The sequence below is a fragment of the Rhinopithecus roxellana genome, chromosome 5 (genome assembly GCF_007565055.1).
Source record: "Rhinopithecus roxellana isolate Shanxi Qingling chromosome 5, ASM756505v1, whole genome shotgun sequence".
Taxonomy (NCBI): domain Eukaryota; kingdom Metazoa; phylum Chordata; class Mammalia; order Primates; family Cercopithecidae; genus Rhinopithecus; species Rhinopithecus roxellana.
In genome coordinates this window covers 114,363,988-114,384,630 of record NC_044553.1, presented here as the reverse complement: position 1 = coordinate 114,384,630, position 20,643 = coordinate 114,363,988, and the positions used below count along the sequence as shown (strand labels likewise).

Sequence of the window (20,643 nt, the reverse complement as noted above, 5' to 3'; positions counted from 1 at the left end):
GGCTTAGCATACAAGGCCCCTTCCCCAAGATCTGATGCTATCTCGCTGTCCAGCCATCTCCCCTAGCAGCCATAGTGAATTACATGTGGTTCTCAACACAGTGTCTCTCTCCCACTCTGAGAAAGCAGAATATTATGGTAGGGGCATCAAAAAGCCTGGTTTTGCAACCCAGCCTTACCAGTTACCAGCTGTGCAAACACAATCCTCAGGTAACTCATCTGTAGAATGGAGATGATAATAGTGACTGTACCTCATTAGCGTTGTTGTGGAAATTCAAATAGTACGATGCATGGAAATAATTTTTCACTAAGCCAGGCACATAGTGTTCATTTGCAAATTAAAACTGGAATCATCATTACACCTCCGTTGTCCTTGTCCACACTATTTCCCGTGCCTGTAACGCATTTTTTCAACCAGCCAATTCCCACATTTCCTTTGTGTTTATGTTTCAGTTCAAATGTTACTCTCTCTTTGCCTGCTAAGCTTTCAGTAGGGCTTGGCCACAGGGTGTAGCAAGGGGAAGCCAGTCTTGGCACTTGCAATTAATGGCATTTCTCTTCTACATGCATGTTTCCCCTACACATGTCTCGGTTTGACCCTTGACCTGTGACTTTGCAATGACCTGCTGGCCTACCTGTCTCCTCCACTGGAGGTGGGCTCCTTAAGAACAGGAACTGTGTCAGACTCACCTTAAGATCCCCACGACCTAGCAAAGTGCCTGGTCTGTGGCAAGAGCTCAGAAAGTGTTTATGGAACAAAATGTAAGAGTGGCTTTGCCCTGCCTGAGAACAAAGAGGCCAGAAGACTTTGCCAATCATCATTCTCCATCTCATCAGCTAAGGTCATCATGGTTTTGATGCCTGGTGAGGTTCTGAGCAGTAGGCAGAGACCTGATGTACTCATGCCACATGGGCAGGATGGGATGGCTGCAGGTTGGAGAAAGCAGGGGTCTAGCCATTGCCTTGTGAGTTGGTGGCCTCAATACAGACAAGCAGTTTTTGGAAATTTTCAAGTGAAGGGAAAACAAACACAATGATCAACAAGCAAACTGCAAGAAGTGCGAAGTTCTTGTAGATGAGCTCATGGCAAAACTGAGCTGTCTAATGAAGTGACAGCACCAGCCTGACCATAGCAGATTCTAGCCAAAACGTCAAAATAACCTCAGGCCTCTGGCACGCTGTGGTCAAGGCTTACTGAAAGTCTAGCAGCAAAGTGAGGACAGGCATCATTTCACCACTAAGCAAGCACACAAAGGAGCCAACACCCCAACCTCTTCCTGACCCAGATGGTCCTGGTGGGAGGTCACCTGCTCTGGGTCAAGCTCCCTGTCTCCTGAGTCAGACCTTGGCTCTGCTGTGCAGACACACTGCCAGTTAAACCTTTTCCATGGTTTGTTAGGTGATGACCCAGGCAGATCGGATGATGGTTACTAGAAAGGAAGTTTTTGTCATAGAAAAGACTTTTGACTCAAAGCTGAATGTCAGTCCATGAAATTCAAGGTGCTGGGTGATAACAATAAGGTAGAGGCAATTCACATCTTCAGGTTTTCAAAGTGTCCTTTGGACTCTGAACGCACCCCACAAAATGGAAAACGCAGTCCATCATGAGTGATTTCTGACAGAATGAACAATTGAAGCATTAGACAAGGGAGCTGATTGTCTTTAGAACTCTTCCTTTTCTTTTAGTCGTATCCCAAATATTTTAAATGAAACCTATTCAATATAAAACCTGGAGAGGCTAATTGAGAAGGCCACTGTGTAACAGAATGGCCTCTGGGATGTATAAGAATAGAGTGTGGGATTTACATTTAACAGGGAGTTGGCAGGGAGGAGAAAGAACAACGAGTGTACAACTAACCCTCTTAGGTGTAAGCAGACATGTTGCAAGTGGTTTGTCAAATAACCCTTGTTCACTCCACAAAGTCTACCTCTGCTGCCCGCCTTTAAACATTTTTCAAAGTTGCCTTTAGATATTTTTAGCAGCTTTGTTGCTCAAGAATCTTCATACTTCCTAACCAAGTTAATGTTGGTAATTAGGGAACTTGAACTCATGAGCAAGCAAGGGAAGCATTCCCCATGAACACTTACAAGGCATCATCCAGTCATTGAGTGAGTTGCTGTTTCAATGCTGTAATTCCACGACCTTATAATAGGGTAAGAGTGCCACGACCTCATTTCAGCTAGCTCCTTTAAGCTAGATGATTGTCTCTACCATCTTAAAAGATTTCTGGGAAAGCAGATTCTATAAACTTGTTTGGAAATCCTGGTAAGAAATTCTTTCACATACCCATCCCTCAAAGTGAGTGATTTCGTTGTCTAGGCAAAAACTTCCCTTTTAACCCTCTCCCTCCCTCCTTCCATCCTCCCCTTCTTTCCTTCTTTTTGTCCATGCATCCGACCAGTCTTCATGAAATACATACTATCTGTTAGGTCTGAGCTATGCACTAGAATGAGATGATGAACAAAGCATGCCTCTTGCTCTTGAGGCATCTAAACAGTAAGCACAAAATAGTGTTACATGTGCTAAGAATGTAGTTACAATCAAGAAATAGAGTATTAACAGCCACAGAACAAGGTGGCATAGCTAGGTATCCTGTAGGCACGCTATTATCATCATGTATGGAGATGGTGTTGTTTTCCAGAACCTCTGTCTTGACAGAAACGTGATCAACTAAATATAAAAACAAACAAAAATATACAACTTCTAAATTCAGTGCAGACCACTCAATCCAATTGTCTGGAATGCCTCTTTAGAAAATTTAGATTGATTTCTCAAAAATGACATATTCTTTGATTATTAAAGTCATATAAAAATTTGGAAAATACAGAAATGAAAAGAAAAGAAAAAGTAGCCAACAATCTACTCTACAGAGATAACAGTGATTAATATTCTCTGTATAACTTTTCAATGCATAGATATACTGGATTCATTTATAATTTAAAAATAAAATTGGGATCATGAAGTGCATGTTTTATAGCCTGTTATTCTTTTTAATACTTCTTAGCACTTTTTTTGTTTTTGTTTTTTTTTTTTGTTTGTTTGTTTGTTTTGTTTTGTTTTTGAGACAGAGTCTCACTCTGTCGCCCAGGCTGGAGTGCAGTGGCGCAATCTCTGCTCTGCTCACTGCAAGCTCTGCCTCCCCGGTTCACGCCATCCTCCTGCCTCAGCCTCCCGAGTAGCTGGGACTACAGGTGCCCACCATCACACCTGGCTAATTTTTGTATTTTTAGTAGAGACAGGGTTTCATCATATTAGCCAGGATGGTCTCGATCTCCTGACCTCGTGATCCGCCCGCCTCGGCCTCCCAAAGTGCTAGGATTACAGGCGTCAGCCACTGCACCCGCCAGCACTTTGTTCTTCAATATCCTCTAAAAGCATGCCTGTTTAATTATTGTCCAGCATTTTATCGTGTAGATGTCCCATGCTATTTCTAACCAATTCTTTATCACTGAAATGTAATTAATTTGAGGTTTTCACAATTATTATTAATGCTTGAACACACACGCACATATATCTGATTAATTCTTTGAAATAAGTTCCTAAAAGCATAATTTCTGTATCCCAAGAGGTGCACATTTTAAGATATTTAATACATACTGCCAGGTTATTCTACAAAAGGTTTGTACTAACCTATTTTCTCACCAGCAGTACCTAAAAGTGTCCATTTTTTTTTAACTTTACCAACATTGTGTATTTTGTCTTTTCTACTTTTTGCCTTTTGATAAGTAAGAGGAGATGGTAACAATTGTTTTAATTTGCAGTTCTGATTAATAGTGAGGCTAACTTTTTCCATACGTTTAGTGTCTCTATGTACACATTTTTTTGCACGCTGTTCATTGCCTTTGCTCATTTCTCTCTATTAAATTAAACTCTGCCTTCTGGTAACTTTCCCTTTTTCATCCAAATTGTGCCTTCTGGAACTATCCTAAGTGAGATTAATTCCTCCTTCATATGACACCCCCTCAAATACTTGAAGACAGAAATCATGTCTCACTTTCTCCAAGATAAACACCCCTGGCTCCTTCCATCATTTCTCATGCAGCAAAGTTTCAAGGGCCATCGTTGAAGACTTAATGCATAACAGTCCCACTGCTCTGTTACCCTGTGCACTCACACTCACAGTCATAGACCTGCATCCAACTTCAGAAAAGCTTATCCTGAATCCTCTTTGCAGGCTCTCTGGATGCAGTCACCTGTCTGCACCTTGGACCTCAGCCTCCTTTCTCACACTCATCCATAAGGACACTAAAAGTGAGTCTGTCCATGATCAAGGCATTTACCATGTGATATCAGGGGCCTGGAGCTCAAATAAAGTGGTAAGAAGAAGATCACTTTGAGACTAGAAGCAGGAAGAGAAATTTGCCTGGTATAATTAGAATGATTAACTAACTCAAGTGAAGAAAGCATCAGGAAGAATGAGATGGTCACCTTGGAATGGGGCAGAATTTGTCAGTACCAATCCTGCAGTATTATGGGCTTCCTCCAGGAACTCTGTCCTAACCCCAGGCAAGTTAGGGACCCTTCCTCTGTCCCCCGCAAGGCTGACTGCCCTGCCCACACTCCCTGTAGTCACCTGTACATGCACTGATCTCCCCACCAATCTGTGCAATCCCTGAAGGATGGGTCTGCATTTGTACCCCTGAGAGAGTGGCTCAACAGCTGCCACCCATGGGGCCAGCACACATGCTCGGTGAACTGGGCCACTCTCGGAAATCTCCCTCTCAGTGGTCCACATCCCTTTACTCTTAATTTCTTCTCAGCAAACAAACTTCTAATACAAATGTGGTTTCTCAAGTACTCAAAACTGATGGGTTCACAAGACATTGGACGTGAGCATCCATGCCAGGGACAAGGAGCCCCATGACATTACTGAATCGCACCTGGCTAAAACATTCACTTATGAGAACTCTTTCACGCTCCCTGGCTCTCAGAAATTCTAGAACATTGTCAAGACTTTCTGGATCTACAAAGCCGAGGTCCAGGCTCTGAACACTGGGAAGGTATTGCTTCTTAGGATCGCCACCCTTGAGTCCAGCTGGAGGCCTTTGGCAAACAACATCCTGATATTTCTGTGCATTACGGTCTAAGTAGAAAAAAATTTTTTAATGTGTGTGTATATATATATACACATATATATGTAAACGTCAAACAGAGAGAGAGATATGTATATACGTGCATATATATGTAGTCATGCAGTCATGCAGTTGTTTTGGTTAACGACAGACTGCATATATGACAGTGGTCCCATAAGATTACAATACCATATTTTTATTACACCTTTTCTATGTTTAGATACATAAATACTCACCATTGTGTTACAACTGCTAACATATTCAGTACAGTAACATGCTGTACAGATTTGTAGCCTAGGAGCAACAGGCTATCCCACATAGCCTAGGTGTGTAGTAGGCTATACCATCTACATCTGTGTAAGTACATGCTATGATGTTCATACAATGATTAAATTGCCTAATGACACATTTCTCAGGATGCATTCTCATTATTAAGCGATGCATGACTCTATATGTATACGTATGTATGTATACGCTGATTAAGGGCACAAACTTAAGAATCAAGCTAACTTAAGAATCAATCAAGACATTCTGGCTCCATTAGGTATGCACTAGCTGTATGAGTTTAGGCAGGTTATATCTCTGTGCCTCAGTTTGCTTTTTTATCACATAAAAATAATAGCATCCATTCCATGCAGCTGTTGTGATGATTAAATGAGTTAATGCAGCTAAAACATTTATAATTACATCTGACACATAGTAAGCATTCGGTAAGTATTTATTATTATTATTATTATTTAGATTTAAGAACTGCATTAAGGTGCTTACTATATTTGTGAATATAGAAAATTCATTCTTTTTACTTTTTAAACAGTATCTAAAATTATTTTGCTTTCAAATCATCCACATTGTTCATGGAAGGCCTCACATACAAGGTGAGAGGTATAGTCCACTAGAAGACAGCAAGGCTTCACTCTCTAATGACAGAGCATGGTAAGAAGCAAAGGAATGTATGTGACAGGTCTATGAGCTGGACTTGGATCATTCTCCTAATAGTAGAGATTCAATTTGTCACTACCAGAATCCTTTATTAACATAACGCATTGCCCAAAAGAGGCAATGATACATATTAAGTTTAAGCTAGTTTATCTTAGAATTCATAACTTTTTCATTTGCTTGCCAATTACCAACATTCTATAAACATTTTATTTACTCCAAGCATGAAGATGGCATTGGCATTTCTTCAAATGTATTATTTTGCTGTGTGCTTTGTGTTCCTGTGTATTAAAATATTTATTTACACAGACTGCAGTGACCCATGTATAGGAATTTAATAAAAATTTACATTTTGTAGCTTGATTTGTAACAATTATTATTGCTATAGCTGCTTTTTCCTTACGTACCTTTTATAAATTGATGCAAATTTATTCAATATCATGATTTATTTGTGTAGTCATGAAATACACTATTGGTATTTGCCTTTATATTACAAAAATATATAGTTGATACATTTTTACCAGTAAATTTGTTGGATTTTGTTGCCAGGATATTTTGTGTACCACAATTTTTTATAGTCTGATTTTTAATTTGTTATGCTTTAACTCTTCTCCTGTTTAGGAAAAAAAAGAGGATAACTCGCTGCCAGCCTCATTTAATTTTACATAAACATGCTCTTTGAGTCTGAAGAAAATCTGACTAATTTTCAATGTGAAAATAAAATATACAATCTGTTCTTTGAGTTATTTCTAAACAGAATTAACATCAGAATCATCTGAATCATCAGAATTATCTATCTCAGTAAAATCAGATTCATCAAATGAATCTTTGGCCAACAACTGTTCAAGAACAATGTTACCAACATGCCTAGGAATGCTACATTTTCTAGGATTTGTATTTTCAGCAATTGAGAATTACTATATTTTGTAAATGGAAATATCATTGCTAAACACAGACTGCTATAACTAGAATGATGTCTTTTGTTTCCAAAGCCAATATACTAGAGCAATGTGACAATAATAAAAGCAAGATACTTTGTGCCAAGGTTATCTTGGGGTGAATGTTGCAGCCACAAGCGCTACAGGCAAGTATTCTCAGGGCAAATGGGAAATGGGTTAAACATAGGCAAAAATAGAAAATATAACAAACACCCATGTATCCAAACACAGATTTTTTTCCCTAGCTTTACAAAAATATGATCAGTATATGAAAAACTGTACATAATTAACAAATCCAATTTGGTACGTTTGGACATATGTATACACTCACGTTATCATCTCCACAATCAAGGTAGTAAACATACCCATGACCTCCAAAAGTTTCCTTTTGTACATTTGTTGGTATTTATTTATTTATTTTTGTGGTAAGAACACAGCATGAGATCTACTCTCTTAAATGTCTAGGTGCACAGTATCTTATTGTTAACCATAGGCATTATATTGTACAGCAAATCTCTGTAATTTACTCGTCTTGCTTAACTGCCTTCTTCAATATACAAATTTAAAACATGTTAACATTCTGCCACATTTACTTCAGTTATTTTCATATTAGAGAAATAAAAAACATCCAGTGTAATTGGAGGGCTTCCTGATACCATTCTGCTTCCTTTCTCCCCAGAGGTAAACAGAGGTTTACGACTTTAATAACCATGTGTACACTGATGACTCTTGAGTCTACATCTTCAGCGTGAACTGTCTAATATTCTGTATATTTGATTAGTCATCTTGTTTATTGCCCACTTTTATCTTCAGAGTACAGAATTGTGTCTATTTTGCACATGTGAAAGGAAAATAAATCTCGGGACCCCTAACTCACTAATCCAAAGGGAAAAGACAAACTGGGAACTGGGTCATGCAAACCTGCCTCGCATTTGGTTCCTAAATAAGATAGGTACAAAGATTAAAAAAAAAAAAAAAAAAAACAGCCGGGCATGGTGGCTCACGCCTGTAATCCCAGCACTTTAGGAGGCCACTTTGGGAGGCTGAGGTGGGCAGATCACGAGGTCAGGAGGTCAAGACCATCTTGGCTAACATGGTGAAACCCCATCTCTAGTAAAAAAAAAAAAAATACAAAAAATTAGCCGGGCGTGGTGGCGGGCGCCTGTAGTCCCAGTTACTCGGGAGGCTGAGGTAGAAGAATGGCATGAACCCGGGAGGCAGAGCTTGCAGTGAACAGAGATTACACCACTGCACTCCAGCCTGGGCAAGACAGCAAGACTCCAACTCAAAAAAAAAAAAAAAAAAAAAAGCTACATACCTCCCCACAATTTGCCCATAAGGAAATTCCTTGTGGGCTCCAAATCTTTACCCTAAAATAGTCCTGGTGAATTTCACCCCGGCAATGAAAATTGATAGCTTATCTTCACAGATGTGAGACAAAGGACAGAGCTCAAACACATCCTTCTGCTCACCTGAGACAAATGCATATCTGATTGCTTCCTCTGCTCTACTGTTGATGTTATCTTATGTGGACATGCAGATTCATTGAGCCAGATGAAGGCATAAGTGACTATTTACCTCCCCCTCACATATAAATTGTATGTTCAGTGAAAGGCTGATCAAAAACTCAAAAGGATGCAAGCATTTTTCTCTTATCTACCTGCACCTTTTAAAAAGTTTATTCCTCTTCCCCCAATATCCACCCTTTTCCCTTTAAATATGGAAGCCCTCAAAATCATCTTTGGAGAAAGGCATATACCTATCTCCCAGGCACATTTCCTCAACTTTGGCAAATAAATGTCCTAAAATGATTGAGACTTGCCTTGATCATTTTCACTGATTTACATGGACTACAATATCTACAGTGCCTGGAACAATGCCTCGCACATACATTGTAGGTGGTCAACAAATACATGTTGAATGAATGAATGAAACAATATTTTTAACTTTACTATATGAATGTATTATTAATGTGTTTTAAAATGTACACAAATTGGCCCCCACACTTTCATGGGTTTTACCTCCGGGAACCCACCAGGTTCTCACAGTGAAAAACCAAGAAAAATCCCCACCCCCCATCTCCGGTAGCAGGAGATAAAAAGTAACCATTTTGAAATATGTCCGAGCATTCTCCATAACAAAGACCTACTCTCCAAGAGAAAAGACTTTACCAGAACCTTATGTCACCTACAGAAAAGGGGACTTACTCAATTCCAGCCCAACTCTATCCTTCCCATATGGCCTAAAGTGAGGGAGAGAAAAGAAACACTTGTGAAGGTCACAGCCCCAGGACACAGGCCCATGAGGTTGAATCATCAGATTATAGAACAATTTCTCTCCCCCTACTCCTCATCCCACATCAGCAGGGCTCAATGCAAGGCATACTCTATTTAAGACTATTTAAGAAAAAGCTCTTTGAGCCAGGTAGCCAGGGCTCCTGCCTGTAATCCCAGCATTTTGGGAGGCCAAGGCAGGAGGATCACCAAGTCAGAAGATCGAGACCACCATGGCCAACATGGTGAAACCCCATTTCACTAAAAATACAAAAATTAGCTGGCCATGGTGGTGCACACCTGTAGTACAGGAGAATTGCTTGAACCTGGGAGGCGGAGGTTGCAGTGAGCTGAGATTGCGCCACTGCACTCAGCCTGGCAACAGAGCAAGACTCCATCTCAAAAAAAAAGGAACAGAAAAAGAAAAAGCTCTTTGGAAAACCAAAGATAGTAGGGGAGAAAAACAAGGAATTTATAGCCTCTGGAAGCTATAGCTACAATATTTAAAACATTAAACACAGTCCAACTCCTAGGAATGCTAATATAAAACTCCACACCAAAGGCCTAGTTACTTCAGTTCCTATTACCTGATGCATCATGTCTGGATTTCAACAAAGAATTACATAGCATACTAACAAGCTAGAAAAAAATCATAATTTGAAGAGACAAAGTGAGCACTGGAACCAGACTCAGGTGTGAAATGGATTTTGAAACTACCAGATGTTTAAAATAATTATGATTAATAACTTATAAACTTTCATGGAAAATGTAAATAATATGCAAGAACAGATGGATAATGTAAAGCAGAGAGATGGAAACTCTAAGAAAGAATAAAAAAGAAATGCACAAATTAAAAAACACTGTGACAGAAATGAAGCAGGCCTTTGATAGACTCATCAGTAAACTGAACACAGTCAAGGAAAATTTTGATAGACTCATCAGTAGGCTGAACACAGCCAAGGAAAGTATCAGTGAACTTGAAAATATATCAATTTGAAACTTTCCAAACTGAAATGCAAAGAGAAAAAAAGAATAAAAAAGAAGAACAGAACACTCAAAAATTGTGGTACAATCTCAAAAGATATAATATTTGTGTAACTGGAATACAAAAGGAGAAGGAGAAAATGGAGCAGAAGAAATATTTTTTTAAATGATGTCTGAAAAATGTCTAAAGTTAATGAGAGACATCAAACCACAGATCCAGGAGCCTCAGGGAATACCAAGCAGTATTACAAACAAACAAACAAACCCCTCTATATTTAGGCACATTATATTCAAACTGAAGGAGACCAAACATAAAGAGACACTCTTAAAAGAAGCTAGAAAAAATAATCCCACATTACCTATAGAAGAACAAGGATAAGAATTATGTGGACTTCTCTTCAGAAACCATGTTAACAAGAAGAGAATGAAGTGAAATATTTAAAGCACTGAAAGAAAGTAGCTGCCAACCCATATTTCTATATCTCATAATTTCAATCCTTCAAATGTGAAGGAGAAATAAAGATTTTCTACAAAAAATCAAAAACAGACTTCATCACCAGTAGAGTGGCCCTGTAAGAAATATTAAAATAAGTTCCTTGGAAGAAGAGCATCAGAGAAGGAATAAAGATATAATAAAACATTTTATTTTTGTTACTTAAAATTGATCTAATAGATACCTGTTTGTTCAAAGTAATAACAGTAACAATGTATTGGGTGACGATAACATACAAATAAGTGACATGAATGAGAGCAACAGTATAAGAAACGAGAAGACAGAAGAAGGAAGATTTTATTATAAGTTGCCTGCCCTATACATGAAGGGGCATAATATTTTTTGAACATGGATTATATATATATATTTGTAATTGTATATAATAATTGTAAATGTATGTTGCAAACTTAGGGCTAAGAATAAAAACATTTTTAAAGAAACTAAAAAAGGCAAAAATATAGGAGGCAAATAAACAAAGAATGAGAGAAATGAATAGAAAACATGGTAGCTATCAATCAAACTATATCAATAATCATGCTAAATGTAACTGGTCTAAAAGTATCAATTAAAAGATTATGAGAGTGGATTAAAAAACTAGATCCAGCTATATGTTGTTTACAAGAAACCAACTTTAAATATAAAAACACAGTTAAGTTGTAAGTAAAAGGATAGAGAAAGATATACCATGCTAACAGAAATTAAAAGAAAGTTGGAGAAACTCTATTAATTTCATACAAAGCAGAATTCAGAGCAAGGAAAATTATCAAGGATAAAAAGGAACAATTTTCTTTGAAAATATAACAATCCCTAACATATGTGCACCAAACAACAGAGCATCAAAACATGTGAGGCAAAAAAAAGAAAAAAAGACCTACAAGGAGAAATAGGAAAATCCACTGTTATAATTGGAGATTTCAACATTCCTCCTTCAGTAATTGCTACATTGAGCAGGCAAAAAAGTCAATACAAACACAGTTGCCCTCAACAGCACTATCAATCATCTTGATCAAATTGACATTTAAAGAATACTTCATCTGGCTGGGTGTGGTGGCTCACACCTGTCATCCCAGCACTTTGGGAGGCTGACGCAGGTGGATCACCTGAGGTCAGGAATTCAAGACCAGCCTGGCCAACATGGTAAAACTCCATCTCTACTAAAAATACAAAAAATTAGTCAGGCGTGGTGGCACATGCCTGCAATCCCAGCTACTCAGGAGGCTGAGGCAGGAGAATTGCTTGAACCTAGGAGGTGGAGGTTGCAGTGAGACCAGATCATGCCATTGCTCTCCAGCCTGGGTAACAAGAGCAAAACTCCATCTCAAAAAAAAAAAAAAAAAAAGAATACTTTATCACTTTATCCAACAACAGCAGAATACACATTGTTCTCAAGCTGACATGAAACAGTCAATGAGCTATACATACTACATTCTGGGCCATAAAGTGAACAAAAATTGTTTGACATTGTATATATCTTTTTGTTTAAGAACAAATTTATTGATATAAAATTCACATCAGTGGTTTTTAATATAGTTACATAGCAGTGCAACTATTACCACTATGTAATTTTAGAACACCTCTGTCACCCCTAAAAGAACATTGTATCCATTAGCAGTCATTCCTCATTCTTCCCTGCAGTACCAAGAAACCACAAACCTACTTTCTGTCTTCATGAATTTGCCTATTCTGGACATTTTACATAAATGAAATCATATGACATGTGGGCTTTTGTGTCTGACTCTGTTCACTTAGTATGATATTTTTAAGGTTTGTCCATAATATAGCATGTATCAATACTTCATTGCTTTTTATTCCTAAATAATACTCTATTACAAGAATATACCACATTTTATTTATCTATTCATCACTTGGTGTACATTTGAGTTGTTTCCATTTTTTGGACATTATGAATAATGTTGCTACGAACATTTTCAATTCTCTTGGTTGTATATTTAGGAGTGAAAATTGCTGAATTATATGGTAACTCTGTTTTTAGTATTTTCAGGAACTGCCAGACTGTTTTCACAAGTGGCTATACTATTTTACATTCCCACCAGCAATGTATGAGGATTCCAGTTGCTCCATATCCTCACCAACATTTGTTGTTACTTGTCTTTTAACCATCTTAGTGAGAATGCGATGTATCTCACTGTGGCTTTTATTTGCAATTCTGTAATGATTTAGATACACTCATCATTTCAAATTGCCACTCTGACTTTATAGAATGCTCTAGGTGACAGAACCTAGAAGTGAGTTGCTAAAACTCCAACCACCTTTGTACAATTAGCCCTTATTTTTTATTTATTTATTTTTTGAGATGAAGTCTCGCTCTGTTGCCCAAGCTGGAACGCAGTGGCGAAATCTTGGCTCACTGCAACCTCCGCCTCCTGGGTTCAAGTGACTCTCCTGCCTCAGCCTCCCAAGTAGCTGGGAACACAGGCACGTGCCACCATGCCTGGCTAATTTTTTGTATTTTTAGTAGACACAGGGTTTCACCGTGTTAGCCAGGGTGGTCTCAATCTCCTGATCCCATGATCCGCCCGCCTCGGCCTCCCAAAGTGCTGGGATTACAGGCATGAGCCACTGCACCCAGCTGTACAATTAGCTCTTTATAGAAACCTTTGTTTCAAGTAACAGGATGTTTTCCAATTACAAAGATCATTGTGTTCTAACTACAAAGAAAAATAAGGATATTTTCCCACCTACTCCTATAAGAATAGTTTTCTAACAGAACACCATGATCAGGTATGAGCAGCACCCAGTTCCCTTGGAATTTATATGCAGGTCTCCTTACCTGCTGGTGGCCAGGCCTTGATGTATCCTGTGCAGTGGACCACAGCATATTGGGCTTCTCCTTCTTTCACAGGGCCAAGACCATTCCTAAAAAAGAACATTTGTGAAATTGTTTTCATCATATGAGGGTGAGACAAGGATGTTGAAGACTCCTCTGGCATCTAAGCTACTGGGTTTCTTTGTCTGCCTTTGTAGTTTTGAATCTTGACTCCCCACTATCCTCTGTTCCTTCCTCCCACATGGTCTGAAAATCAAAACTAAAGTCCACCGAACTCCCTGTTTTCTCTCATCTCTGCCACTGCCACCCTGATGTCTGGTTCTCTCAGTCCTCATCACACTAAGCCCCTTCTTTAATCTAGGCTGCTTAGCTTAGGGTGTTTAGACTATCTACCAGAACAGTCCCATAATACACATCAGAAGAGATACTGACCTGAACCTTTTCCTCATGGTGGTTATTCTGTTTAGAGGAAGGTGGTCCAAAGGAGCATTTCCACACCTGAGATGTGACAAATGTGTTAGAACGAGCAAAGACCCAGGCAAGTTTATTCAGTATATGGTGCTGCTGTCAAGTAGATGAGCCTTAATTCATGCTTATACATTTATTCAGGTGAGGCCTATAGCCAATTTTCTTCAACAGTGCAGAAGCAGACCTCCATGCCTTTGAATGTTTTTTTTTTCATGGCACTGAAAAAAGGAGAGTGTGACCCACTTTACAACACACACCGAAATTATTTCAGGGCCCAGTCCAGAAGCTGGAGACCTACAGAAAGACTCTAGAAGAAACCTGGCCATGCTCAGTCCTGCAGATCATTTCAGTGGAATTCCATGGCTTTTAGGAAAGAAGGGAAGAGGGTGATGACAGCAATAATGTCCCTTCAGGCCTGAGCAGAGACATCAACTCAAAACAGATGTTGCCAGTTAATGAACAGTAGCATTTTCTCAGGCTTTAGCATCACAGCTGTGGAAACTCTCTCCTCCCATACACTGTTCTGGTTCTAGGGACAACCAGACAGCTGGAAGTCTGCTGATGGCCAAGGAGAGCGTGGGGATGAGAGATAAACAGGTAGAGAATCCGGTCTTTCTGTGGGCCCCTCTCTGTGAGGCAGGGGATGGTAGCATCACACTACACACTCTGGGACAACCTTTTCTGCCTCCCTTTTCAATGACCCTCTCAGCATCTCAGGTGCTGAACACCCAAAGCCTGCAACATGGCCAGGCTCTAATTGCTGCTTGGTATATCTATTTTTTATGTGCATTTCCATTTCCCAACTACATCACAAGTGATATCCTGAATATCTTAATTTCAATACAGCAGAGATAAGAGTCTAATTATACTCTGAGACCTTAGACAGCTGCCAGCACTAGTGTGGCCTTCACAGGAGGCCCACCCCATGTCATTGCTGCCCAGCAATGTTTGGCCCTCTGCCCTTTTCTGGCTGACTGTGCCCAATGCTTTGCTGAAAGTAAGCTGTTTTATTTGGAGGAAAATGTTATGTTCTCAGTAGATGGCAGTGCTGCCCACCTCTCAGGTAAACACAGGCAGTACGGACCTGGCACTTCAAAGAGCAACCAATATCACGCTCCCTGGAAGGACACGAGGGCAGGGAAGGGACTGCATGAATTTCATTGACAGGACAGTGATAGTGGCTTTATAGGCCAATAGAAATGATATACTATGGCACTTTCAATCAATTTATTCATAAGGGAATTGCTTAGATGGTACAATTAAGATTTGTATTGCTGGTGCTCTACTGAATGTCTACTAAGCTAGGATAGGCATTTATTCACCCAAGCACTGCAGGACAAACGTGCCATGACTGACTACACTAACTGATGGCATTTCATCCCTAGGTGGACAGCAATGGAAGTGGATCCCACTGCCCAGCTTGCCCCTGCTGCTGAAGGAGGGCATGCAGTCTGTAGGGACCCAGTCCTAAGTTAAATGGAGACAAGCGTGCATTCTGTCATTCCAGCACCATCCTGTGACCTGAGGCAGGTGGTGAAGAGGATTTCATATGTGCCTTCAAGAAGAATTCCAGAGGCTCAGCCTCAAGAGGAAGAGACTCAGAGAAAAGAACATCGAGGTTCAAATCCCCGAAGGGCCATTTCTTGTAAAACAGAACAAAAGGTCTCTGCCAGCTCTGAGGGCCCAAGGAGCGAGTGAGAGAGGCAGGTCTCCCCTCAACACAGGCAACCTTGGTGATCTGAGGGAGACCAACCAGCCTGTACATAAACAGGTTTTGCTTAAAAAGTGTAGTTACTTTAAAAGATTAATTTGAATTAGGGAAAATAGACATTCATTTTAAAGCACCTATTGTTTGGAACTTCATAGTATGCAACAGACGTCCCAGTGGCAAGTCATAGATCCTGTAGCAAATCACAGTTCCTGCAGCATGCAATTAGATGACGGTGACATAAGTAAGTGACTCCGTTGTGCTGCTATGTGCCACATCTCCTACGTGCGGTATCTCCTGCTGATTCTCTCTCTGATGTCCAGTGATGAATCCTCAGTCTTCACATTCAGGGCTCATCAGTAGCCTTTGACCATTGATAACTCCTTTCTTCTAGAAACATCCTTCGTCCTCTCTTGTTCCCTTTGCCCTCTCTTCTTCCCCTCCCACCTGCCTCACTGTTCCTTCTCAGTCTCCTTTGCTGGTTCTTCCCCAATCCCCTGAGGCAGGGAAAGTGCCAGGACTCAGTCCTCTGTCTTCTCCTCTGTCTACACTCACCTCCCATGTGATTTCACATGCATCTCAGTTTTGAGGCTTTAGATACCATTTTATTGATGTCAATCCCCAGGTCCATATCTTTAGCCCCAACCTCTTCCTTGGATTCCAGAGCTATATGTCCAACTGTCTGCTCATCTTCTCCATCTAGTTGTATGATGGGCATCTTTTATTTTAACTTTTAAGTTCAGAGGTACAAGTGTGGGTTTGTTACATAGGTAAACTTGTGTCATGGGCTTTGTTGTACAGATTATTTCATCATCCAGATATTAAGCCTAGTACCCATTAGTTATTTTTCCTGATGTTCTTCCTCCTCCCACCTTCCACCCTCCGAAAGTCCCCAGTGTGTGTTGTTCCCTTCCATGTGTCCCTGAGTTCTCATCATTTAGCTCTCACTTGTAAGTGAGAACATGTAGTATTTTGTTTTTTTGTTCCTGTGTTAATTCACCAAGAATAAAGACTTCCAGCTGCATCCACGTCCATGCAAACAACATGATCTTTTTCTTTTTTATGACTGTGTAGTATTCCATGGTGTAGATGTACCACATTTTCTTTATCCAGTCTATCATTGATGGCCATTTAGATTGATTCCATGTCTTTGCTGTTGTGAATAGTGCTGCAATAAACATATGCATGCATGTGTCTTTATAATAGAATGATTTATAGCTCTTTGGGTATATACCCAGTAATGGGATTGCTGGGTCAAATGGTATTTCTCTTTTTAAGTGTTTGAGGAATCACTACACTGTCTTCCACAATGGTAGAACTAATTTACACTCCCACCAATACTGAATAAGTGTTCCTTTTTCTCCACAACCTCACCAGCATCTGTTATTTTTTGACATTTTTTATTTTTATTTTTTATTTATTTTTGAGATGGAGTCTCACTCTGTTGCCAGGCTGGAGTGCAGTGGCGTGATCTTGGCTCACCATAACCTCTGCCTCCCGGGTTCAAGCAATTCTCCTGCCTCAGCCTCCCGAGTAGCTGGGACTACAGGCACATGTCACCACAACCAGCTAATCTTTCTATTTTCAGTAGAGATGGGGTTTCATAATGTTGGCCAGAATAGTCTCGATCTCTTGATCTCGTGATCTGCCCACCTTGGCCTCCCAAAATGCTAGGATTACCAGCATGAGCCACCACACCCGGCCCTTTTTGACTTTTTAATAACAGCTATTCTGACTGGTGTGAGATGGTGTCTCATTGTGGTTTTGATTTGCATTTCTGTAATAATCAGTGATATTGAGCTTTCTTTTTTCATATGATTGTTGGCCACCACATAAGTCTTCTTCTGAAAAGCATCTGCTCATGTCCTTTGCCCACTTTTTTATGGGGTTGCTTGTTTTTCTCTTGTAAATTTGTTCTTACAGATAGGCATCTTATGCTGGAAATCCCCTCGACACCAAACTACCTCCCCCAACAACCTTTTCCATCTTAGAAAATGACAACTCAATTTTTTCAATTGAGTGGGAAAAAAATTTAGCTGTACCTTTGATTTCTCTCTTTTTCTCACACCCTACCTGAAGGCTGGCTCTATCTGTGAAATACACTCAAAATCTGAGCACTTTCTACCACAATCACATTTCTCACCTGAATCATTACAATAACCTCCTTACTTCTACCCTTCTTCTTCATCCACAGGTTTATTCTCCATAGAAAACCAGAACAGTTTTTAAAAATTTATTCAGAACATGTAACTCTCACAATCAACTTCACTGACCTCTCATCTCATGCAGAGTAAAAGCTGAAGCGATGTAAAGTCAACATGACCTAACATCCACTACCTCTCAACCACATCTCTGCCCATTCCTCTGGCACCGTACCCCATTCACTCTGCTTCTGAGACAAGAACGTTCCCACTGTTCCTTGAACATGCCAAGAACATCCCTGCCTCTGGGCCTTTGCCCTTGCTATTCCCTCTACTTGCTCTTCTCTTTGCCCAGACATTCCCTTGTTTCATTCACTCACTTTCTTTAGGTCTCTGCTCAAAAGTCACCTTATCAGTGATGTCTTCCCCTCCCACTCTATATAACACAGAAATTAACAACATCTGCTATTTCCTACTCCCACTTAAGTTTGCTTTACGTTTCTTCCATAGCACTCACCACCATCTGATGTTCCATATATTTACTTGGTACTTTTGTCTACTGTGTATCACCCCACGAAAATGAATTCTATGCAGGCAGAGATTTTGTTTGCTTTATTATTATTATTATTATTATTATATTATTATTATTTTAGTCTCTTTTTTTTTTTTTTGAGACAGAGATTCACTCTTTTACCCAGGCGGGAATGCAGTGGTGCGATCTCAGCTCACCACAGCCTCTGCCTCCTGGGTTCAAGCGATCCTCTCACCTCAGCCTCCTGAGTAGCTGGGATTACAGGTGTGTGCCACCACATCCAGCTAATTTTTGTATTTTTAATAGAGACGGGGTTTCACCATTTTGGCCAGGCTGGTCTCAAACTCCTGACCTCAGGCAATCTACCCACCTCAGCATCCCAGAGTGCTGGGATTACAGGCACGAGCCACCACTACCCGGCCTTGTTTGCTTTACTTAACACTGACTCCCGGCACCTTGAAGAGCACATGACACAGGTGGGCCCTTGACATAAATTTGTTGAATAACTGAATAAATGAATGATAAGTGGCATCTACTCGTGTCACTGTCTCATGAACTCCACAGCCCAAACAATCTCAATTCCCTGTCCTGCACCTCCCACCTTGCAGTTCGTGCCAACCATCCCTCAGGGGGCACAGGGTTGAAGGTACAAAGGTGCTGAACTGGATTTGAGGATTCAAGATCCCAGCTCTCTCTTCTTCAAGGACATGGCAAAATTCCCCTGATTTCTCCAAAGTTCATTCATTCCTGCATTTCTTCAATTATGATTTATAAATCAAATATATGTAGAACACTCTGCTAGATGTAAAGAAGGCTCAGAGAAGTCTAAATCAAAACCTCCATCCTCAGGGCACTATAATTTACTCACGGAACCCAGACATTTACACTTAACACATCAATCAACAATATCATAGACACCAATTAAACGTGTGAATTGTGACAGGAAATATATGAATAAGTATGAAATCAGGCCATCTTAATATAAAACATGTTGAGAACTACGGAATCTTGGAGAGGCTTGGATTGGAGAAGGGTCTTAAAGATGGGCAGGAAGTAGAGTGATACAGTGGACAAGGGGGTGTGAATCTAGGAATGAGAAGAAAATGGTAGGAAATTAGACAAAGTGGGATGGTAGGAGGACAGAGAGAATCCTTCCTAGACCAAGGATCTTATATATCCACATGCTGAGGTCAAGAAGACGAAGTCCCTGGAGTAAACCCAAGTCGGCATGTGTGACTTCAGCAGAGCTGGTCAAGGCTCTTAACAGTGACAGAGAAAGGAGCAACCACCATGATAGCCTGCTGCTCCCCCAAACAGACCTCATCCTGCAGATGAAAGACCGTCGCGAGCCCATGCACATCCTCATGGATGACTGCTGCCCTTCTTTCTTGACCGTCCCAGTCTTCAGGTCCAAGATCCGGCCTAAGAGAGATAGAGAAGGACATGTACATAAGCCTTCGGTTGGGAGACGGAGGAGGCAGTTTGGGGGGCGCTTTCTCCAAATGCTCTGCCAAATGAGGACAAGTGTGGCTGTGCAAATTGTTTGTGTCTTGGAATTCCCAACATTCTTTGGCAAGAAACTCACATAGTGATGAAATCCATACAATTCAAAATGCTTTATTTTCTTCAGAGCCATCTACACTTGCTGCCTCTGATTTATTGGATTCCATCGCCTGCAGTCACTCCAATTTGGCTCTCTCCCTCACCACTCCACGGAAAAGGCATTTGCCAAGGTCACCAACTTCCTTACTGCTAAATCCAAAACACGTTTTTCCTTTGTTTGATCCAACTGCTTTGCTGGGCTTTATGCGACTGCGCACTGCTCCCTTCTCAAGTATCTGCCCTCCCCTGGCTTCGGACACAGCACTCCCGATTCCTCTCTCCTCTCTGCTCCTTTCTCCTGGAGGCTCCAGCCTCTTCTTCTCTTCTCACTGTACATGCCCCCTACGCAATTTTATCTACACCTGGGTTTTGACAGTCACCTTTGGATGCTAATGACCCTACATCTACACCTCTAGCATCAACCCCTTCGTTTCCTTAGCCCCACGGCCATACCATCAGCAGCTGACTATGAACCTCAAAAGCAGCTTCACCCACTCCTCCCCAAACCCTCCCTAAACATCAGCAAGGGCACTGCCATCCACATGGAAATCTAAGTCAGAAACCCAGACATTATCCCCAAGTCCCTCCTCTCCCTCACCGCCTGCACACACATCTCTGTCCCTCCCACTATTCTGCATCCATCCCCCACCTTGCTCTTACCTCAGCGTATTTCTTCTCCCACCCCCCATGGGGTTCTGGGCCATCAAC

General features: G+C 40.6%; 1 protein-coding gene across 1 annotated transcript in view; it reads right to left on the bottom strand.

Moving 5' to 3' along the window:
* ARNT2 (aryl hydrocarbon receptor nuclear translocator 2) overlaps positions 1–20,643 on the bottom strand; it is a 201,298-nt gene that overhangs the window by 74,720 nt on the left and 105,935 nt on the right. Inside the window, exons 6-8 of the mRNA XM_030931473.1 lie at positions 19,653–19,755; positions 13,917–13,982; positions 13,488–13,573 (exon numbers count right to left, since the gene is read on the bottom strand). Coding sequence (XP_030787333.1) covers positions 13,488–13,573; positions 13,917–13,982; positions 19,653–19,755 — 255 coding nt within the window. The remainder of the gene's footprint in view (positions 1–13,487; positions 13,574–13,916; positions 13,983–19,652; positions 19,756–20,643) is intronic.